Below are 8,061 nucleotides of genomic sequence, written 5' to 3'. Positions count from 1 at the left end.
ACTGCCTGACATGTCACCAAATTATTAATTCCTAACTTAACATATAACAAATGCCTATGTGCAGCAGTTAAAGGAGTGCAAGAGTATTTATTTTGAGTGACTCAACTATACACTTCCTGTTCAGTGTTAAGGAAAATTGGTCCTTATTATTCCAGGGAAATGTCAAGATCGCTAAGTATCGTAGCATTTTGACCTGTGTTATGTCGAGCAAACTCTCCACATGTTTCTCATAAAAATATACATCAGAGATGGTTTCAAACTGGATGTCAAACTTAGTTAAAGGTATAAACCTCTTCAAAGTTATTGTGAATATCAAATATAACAATCAGACGCCCATCAGCGTGGGCCACTTTTTTCTTAGGGGCTCCAGCATACTGATGGATTTAGCAACTTCGTGAGTGTTATTCTAGGTGACGGAATGGGGCCTCTGCTCTCATCGGGATGACCTCTGCTGGCTGCTGGATTGGGCTTTGGGGAAACTCCGTCTCCACCAAATTTTTAAAAAGTGTGTATAACTGGGACGCCTGGGTGGCCCAGTGGTCGAGCATCTGCCTTTGGCTCAGGGCGTGACCCCGGGGTCCTGGGATCGAGTCCCGCACCGGGCTCCCCGCAGGGAGCCTGCTTCTCCCTCCGCCTGTGTCTCTGCCTCTCTCAGGAATAAATAAATAGAATCTTTAAAAAAAATGTGTATAACCACTTCTAAAAACATTTAAAAAACTGACGTTCTATTCTTGCTGGACGTGGACCTGCGATGATTACCTGGGCTATGCGTATGTAAGAATGCACCTAAATGTGCACTTTTCTGCATGTAAGTTGTAGCTCAAGTAAACATGAACACGTGTTTTCATATTCCATGGAATGTCAGCAAGCACTTTTTTTTAAATAAAGTTCGTCCTGGTAAGAGGTTGATGAGGGAGATGCATTTTATAGGCCATTCATTAGTTGCTTCAAAGCCTTAGTTCCGTCATCTAGCAGACCCTAAGTGGGGTGTTTTGAATCCGACTCCTTGGTATCTTTTTTTAAATTTTTATTTTTATTTATTTATTTATTTATTTATGATAGTCACAGAGAGAGAGAGAGAGAGGCAGAGACATAGGCAGAGGGAGAAGCAGGCTCCATGCACCGGGAGCCTGATGTGGGATTCGATCCTGGGTCTCCAGGATCCTGCCCTGGGCCAAAGGCAGGCGCCAACCCGCTGCGCCACCCAGGGATCCCCATCCTTGGTATCTTTTTGATGGACCATAAGAAAAATCAGAGCCTTCGTGGCAGAGGGAGGAGGACTCCTGCTTAGCTGGGGACGGCAGACGTGGCGGGAGAGAAGATAGCTTTCCCTGCATCACAGTGTTTCATAAGCGTATTGTCTTGTGGCTCTTGGCAAATTGCAGAATCAAAATATACAATTATATATTATTATTTTCTGGGCAGCCCGGGTGGCTCAGGGGTTTAGCGCCGCCTTCAGCCCAGGGCGTGATCCTGGAGACCTGGGATCGAGTCCCGCGTCGGGCTCCCTGCGTGGAGCCTACTTCTCCCTCTGCCTGTGTCTCTGCCTCTCTCTATGCTTTTGTAAAATAGAGGTATTTATTTATTTCCAAATGGATTTTGTATGTATTCTCTTGTTTTAAACATCCCCAAAGGACTCAATGGTGCTGAAGAAGGCTAATTTCTAGGATATAGACATGTTACTTTTTAGGGTTAAACTCCAGAAAACATAAAAAAGGCTTTTAGGCTTCCATGTTACTGGTATTTGTACACTTAGCTGTGATTCGATGCCTGATTTTATCCACCGTCTTTTCCTTTTGAAGCAAATCCTAAGTGTCACCCTGGTTTAGAGACAGTGTGGTGTAAGCATTTTAGATTGTGGATTCTGGAGCCAAAATACCTGGGTTGAAATCCCTGCTCCATCACTGGCTAGTTTCTCGCTCTGAGCAAGAAACCCTAAGAAGATCATACTAATACCAAATAGAGCTGTTCTGAAGATCCCTCGGTAGTTTTTAGGGCACAGGGTAGACAAAAAGTTGTGTCTTTAAGACTTTCCTGCCAAAAAAAAAAAAAAAAAAAAAATTTCCTGCCAATCCGTTACCACGGTAAATAATGTAAAATGCCTTATTTGGTGTGTAGAGAGAGGATGCACAGACTGTTTAATGCTTCGACTATCCATCCAAGGGCACGACTACCCTAGCTACTATCTAGAGAGGGGAACGTGGCCTGTTCCTGTGGAATCCTGTGGAATTCTTTGGACTCCACGCCTAGTCAAGTATTTTAACTGCTTGGGAGCTTCAGTCTCTCGTAGAATGAGGACAGCATATAGACTTTTAAAAATTATTAGGCTGGGCATATCAATATTTATTGAAATACTGAAAAAAAAAATCCATTTTGTCGAGAAATTCCTGGCAAGAACTGACAATGACAATATGTATTTCACTGATACAGTAAGAAAACGCCAACAAGTAACCGACTTCACACTCTAAACATTGCGTGGATTCAGGTCCAAGGTAGCTGCAGATCTGTAATACAAACGTTCAGACATTACAGATTGTCTGTTTACAAACATAGACCAACTATAATAAACCAGGCTAAGCCGAAAACGCTTCTATCTGAGTCTGCTTTTACTAATAAATCCCGTGATTGATAAGGCAGTTGCTAAAGAAAATGTCTCATTCCAGACTGGTTTAACAATGGACACTAGAGAAATTTCATTTGCCAACTTTGGATGGGCCACAGCCCGGTGGCCGAGGTGCGTTCCTGTTTTTTATCAACTTCCGATCTTGATGTCACCAGGAGTGTGGATGCGACTCTCCGAGTTGCCCGTCTTTCTAGGCCTACTCAGGATGGAATTTGCTGGGTCAACGACATTCCAGTATATTTGACATTTCTTAGGTTTAATATTCAGCGGAGAGTACTACAGTTATTATTTAAAATAAGAAAACACGGACTTTCAGAATCAACCTATTTAGGGGTGGGTTTTTTTTGTTTTTTGGGGTTTTTTTTGCAATGCTAAAGACCCTCCAAATAACTATTCCACGAATCTCATAATTGCCGCCACCCATGTTCCACATAGAGGGCGCCAACTTTCGGTAACTGTTGACGACAGCCATTCCCCTCCACGGGTCTTCTGGCCAGCGCGGGGTTTTAACCGGGGAGAGTAAGGAGGCCGCCAGTCTACTGAAAGCTTTGGACACGGACTCTGATCAGCTGTGTTTCATTGTCCTTTGAGCCACGGTTACAGGTGACTGAGACTTTGCACGAGGAGCTGTGGACACTTCAGCTTAGCCAATGTGTACCCTTCACGCGGACGAATATTAGAGGCGATTAAAAAATAATAATAAAATAATCCTTTTTGTACACACAGACGTAGTAACTAATATCTTTGGTATACAACTTACAACGCTTGTAAAGGAAACCAGGTAAGACTCCACCCTTGGTAAATTTACTTGAAAACAGAGGAAACTCCGAGTCACATAATTTACAATAGATATTAAATAAACTACAGCAAGAATTATGAAGATTTACAGACATTTAATCAAGTGAATGATTCTTTTAATTCATTAAGACCCTTCTCTGTCCCTGAACTATGTTCCACTAACTTGAAGACATGCTACAGTAAACACATATATTTGGTTTCTTCGGTCTTGGCTATATCTTATACAAAGGTGAAACCAAGGAACAATAAATTAGCATCGTAATTGTCTACAGTTGAAACTATGATATACAATATAAATAAACTATTCAAAAGCCCGAAACATTTATGAAAAGAATTAAGGGACTAGGAGATACTTTTAGTTTTTACAGTTTTTACAACAAGTGATTGTGCCGCTGATAATCTCAAAGAAATCAAAGTCTAAATGAGATTCCCGCTGTTGATTTTAGTGTCTCACGACATACAATAATTAAGTACTGTTAAAAATAATTACCGATCAGAAAAATAACATTAAGGAAATTACTGCTTTCGCTATTTTTTGTCATATCACAGTTCCCCGCCCTCCCCCCCCCACCGCCCCACAGGACCTAAAGAATGTAAACACTATCTTTTATTTGACTTTAAAGTATTAATACTTTATTTCAAACCAATGTTGATCCACATCTGCACAGCTACCTCTCGGAATTGTGAAATAAGGCAAGACTTCCATACCTGTGGCATTGCGTGTCAATAATACTGCTAACGTTGTTTTGGAGGATTTGTTTTGCAATTCTTTGTCCTTCAGTGTTTGTTCTAGAGCAGACTTTGGTCTAGGACTCAGGTCAGTATCACGCTCTTCCTTTCCCTTTCGGGGAAGGTGGGAACTGCTTTAGCATCCTTCCAAGTCCATATGTGAGCATCACTGCTGCCGTTCTACGTCTAGGGGACGTTCAATCGCCAACAAGCAAGGAGACTTGGGGCAATTTATTAGCTCACCCTTTCCTTTCCTTTTGCATAGCTTAACATGCTTCAGCTTTAAACTACTTAGCACGGTGACTACTTGACATCCCAGTAAAATACATTTTGGGTTTTCTTTCTAAATGAACTACAAACGTCGATGGCTAAAAAGACGGAGGTACCCTAACAAGCCTTCCGGCAAGAGATTTCTATGAAGTCGGACGACGCCAAAGCCACGTCTCAGTAACAGTAGCAGAAATTAAGGTCTAGCGTGCCTTAGCTATGGAGCATTTGCTTTAGGTTTGTAGTCCTTTCCCTTAATATTGATTAATGCTTCTAGAAGATCAGAAGAGGGATACTGCCTGCTTCTAATTTATTTTTTTTTGACATTATGAACACATGACAAAACAAACCAGAACATATTTAAAATGGCAAGCTAACCTATTCTAGACTGTTCTTATCAGCTGTTTGCAGGTCTAAGACACAGACATTCAAAATTAGGCTTTTCATGATTTGGTGGAGCTACTAGTGGGTGTGGCTGAGCACAAGCCCATGATCACAGGACAGAAGGTGCTGGGTCCTTGAAAGGAAGAGGGAAGGAAGGGCTAGTACAGGTGCAGCTGATGGGTTTTTGAGTTTGGTTCAGCTTAACCATGGAGGCATTTCCGTAAGCTCGAATCCCCTGCTGTATAAGCCTAATTAATAACACAGATCAGTTCCTAAATTTCTTCACAGCGGAGATCGGTTTAAATATACAAGAATAGTTCCGTCCGTTGTTATTCTGCTATGGTGTCGGTATCCACCCGTGAGTTCAATCCACTCCAGTCACAATGTCTTTTATGTGGAATCCTTTGGGGATGTGAAGCCTTTGATTCACAGTTTGCAGATACAAATACCCTGATACGTCATTTACTTGCTATTAAGTATTTGATTATTATGCCTTTTTAAACTCAATATCCTTACACCAAGTCTTTAATTAGCGTTGCTTGGAGCAGTTCAGAGTATTGTTTCCTTCTTTTTTTCTTTTTCTTTTTTTTTTTTCCTTTCTGTCTTTCTTCCTGTTCCTCTTCCCTCCCTCCCAGTATCTTTTTCGTTTTGAAAGCAGAGCTTCGAGGGCTGGCAACCTAAGCTCTTTTTGCATGCAACATTTCAATGAGGAGGTTGTTATAGGGCACATCCCCGTTCAGGTGCTTATAGTAGAGGTATTCTTCAGCCTGCATGCTGATGGCCCGGATTTCAGGTAGTCGAAGAAGTAGCTGCCCAAATTTCTCCGTTTGCTGTGGGTAGTTGCACATTGTATAGTCCAGCAGGGCGGCATTGACTTGTTCCTGGACACCTTCTACCAGCTGGAAGTTCTCAAGGTTTTTGACATCTGGATTTAAAAAAAAAAAAAAAAAAAAGGCACGCTATTTTAATGGCATTTTAATTCCTGTTTACCACAGCAGTGTGTTCAATTAATGGATGTATTTTCCCCCTGACATAAAGCATACTTTATAAGCTGCTGAATATTCAGTAAGCCCCACTCACCAAGCTTCCTGGGAAAAGGATCACAAAAGAGCTTTAGGAGAATGTCTTGTTGAAATTCTGCATATACCTCAAATCAATTAGACACCAATGGATTTCGAGCAAGGTCAACTCTTTTCATATCTTACAAAAGGGAAGGTTTGAGGATTCCTAAAGTAGAGGGATCATAATATATTGCCAGCAAATGAGTCCCTAGAGAAAGACCTATCTTAACCCAGTATATTACACAATTCATATAATTCTGTATTAATTTTTCTGACCCAAGGTGAAATCTGTGTCCAGGGTATGATGTAGTTAATTCTAATAAAAAGTGACAGGGTTCTTGTTTCTGTTTGACATTTTCTAAATGATTCTGAAAGCCTTTGACTTGTCTAGCCTATGCTAATGAACCATCTGGTACACTCCAGTGACTGCCGAAGAATATTCGCTACTGGGAACCCTCTAAAATATATATCTCAGTGACTAATGATCTTTATCAAATGAAAGCCTTGTCCTTTCGCCAGAATCCGCTCCAGGATGGCCGGTGCCCTTTAACCTGAACGGAGGGTCTGACACTCTCCTTTCCTCGTTTTTCTTCTGGTCTGGGGTCCCTCATCCAGAGAAGAGGGACGTGGGCGATTCATTCAGCCTAACTCCGGTGATCATCCAGCTGTTTTAGGGCATCTGCCCTAGAGGTCCTCATAAATATTGAATGAGGGGGAAACACAGAGTCAAAAGCGGACAGACTGACACTTACACAAATCCATACACAGACAATGAACAAGGGAAACCGGTTATGTTGGACCTTTCTCTTCTGGAGTTTATTTAACGTTAACTACGACTTTTACATAGTGTGTATATAGAAGACTCCGGAAAAAAACAGATAGATACGCGTGTTTACATCCATCCATGCTAGGAAAGTAAACAGATGCAGCACCCCTCCGGCCCTGTTTTATTTTCTAATTGGACAAAAATAAATAAGAGTGATTCTGAAGAAAACCACATAATACCATGATTAAAAGGTTAAGTGCACCAAACTCCGTTACTAGTTACCATAGTAACTCACACCCGATACTTCTGGCTCTCAACTTGGCGGTTCAACGTAGCCTGCACAAACGTGCGTGTCCACTTTGGGATCTCCGAATCCTTTTTTTTATTTTTTAAGATTTTATTTATTTATCTACGAGAGTCACAGAGAGGGAGGCCGAGACACAGGGCGAGGGAGAAGCAGGCTCCCTGCGGGGAGCCCGATGCGGGACTTGATCTCGGGACCCTGGGGTCACCGCCTGGGCCCCAGGCAGACGCTCCACCGCTGAGCCCCCACCCCCCGTGTTCCTCTGCAAATACTTTTAGTTGCGCGCCAACTATACTCAAATAAAAAAGTAAAAAAAAAAAAAAAAAAAAAAGGAAACCCACACGAAATGGTTACCTCGCATTTAGTATTTAAACATGTCTGGGATGATTTTAGTGTTTATATTCGGAGCCATAACTTTGCATTAAACACATGTCCCCTTCCCCACCCCCAAGTCTCTGTCCCAAATTAAAAACAGTGAGGAATTCGTACTGAAATAGGTACATTGTGTGAGCACTGGATACCACAATCTATTTCAAAGTGCGATGGGTGAATTAAAAAAAAAAAAAAGTGATGGTTAACGAGCTGTACCAACAGGCAAATGCTGCCTTATGTGGAACCGAGCCTTCTTGCGCCTTTAAACCGGCAGGCAGGTTGTCCACCCAACTTTCTTTCTTTCTTTTTTTTTTTTACATACGTCCCACTTTATGGTTAACACTTTCCATCGGGTTTAAAAGATTTTAAGAATGATCTTAAATTATTTAGAAGTACTGATAGATGTAGTTACATTCGGTTCACAATCACAAAATGTCAGCAATTGGAAAAACAGCACCGCCAGGCTCTAGGACAGAATTTAGCTTCCCGCCAGCTTTGTCCCCCGTGGTGCATGTTGTCTCACGGGCTCACATTCAGGTCCTTCGTAAAGGCTCACGGCAGAGAGCTAATAGAATTTTTAAATAGCTCATCTGGGGGCACCCGGGTGGCTCAGTGAGTTAAGCGGCTGCCTTCGGCTCAGGTCATGACCCCAGGGTCCTGGGATCGAGTCCAGCGTCACATCGGGCTCCTTGCTCCGCGGGGACCCTGCTTCTCCCTCTGCCTGCCACTCTCCCTGCTTGTGCTCACGCTCTTGCTC

General features: G+C 42.2%; 1 protein-coding gene across 5 annotated transcripts in view; it reads right to left on the bottom strand.

The window, feature by feature from the left end:
• Positions 1-2,322: 2,322 nt before the first annotated feature.
• The window catches only part of NR5A2 (nuclear receptor subfamily 5 group A member 2), a 138,371-nt gene continuing 132,632 nt past the window's right edge, over positions 2,323-8,061 (bottom strand). For 4 of the 5 annotated variants that reach the window (XM_041760558.1, XM_041760550.1, XM_041760531.1 and 1 more), the window contains one exon: positions 2,323-5,726. In XM_041760558.1, coding sequence (XP_041616492.1) covers positions 5,479-5,726 — 248 coding nt within the window. In that variant the 3' untranslated portion in view covers positions 2,323-5,478. The remainder of the gene's footprint in view (positions 5,727-8,061) is intronic. The other variant, XR_005988781.1, reaches the window with a different exon arrangement.

The sequence above is a fragment of the Vulpes lagopus genome, chromosome 1 (assembly GCF_018345385.1).
Source record: "Vulpes lagopus strain Blue_001 chromosome 1, ASM1834538v1, whole genome shotgun sequence".
Taxonomy (NCBI): Eukaryota; Metazoa; Chordata; class Mammalia; order Carnivora; family Canidae; genus Vulpes; species Vulpes lagopus.
Note: the sequence above shows the minus strand (reverse complement) of the source record. Positions and strands in the feature narration are given on the sequence as shown.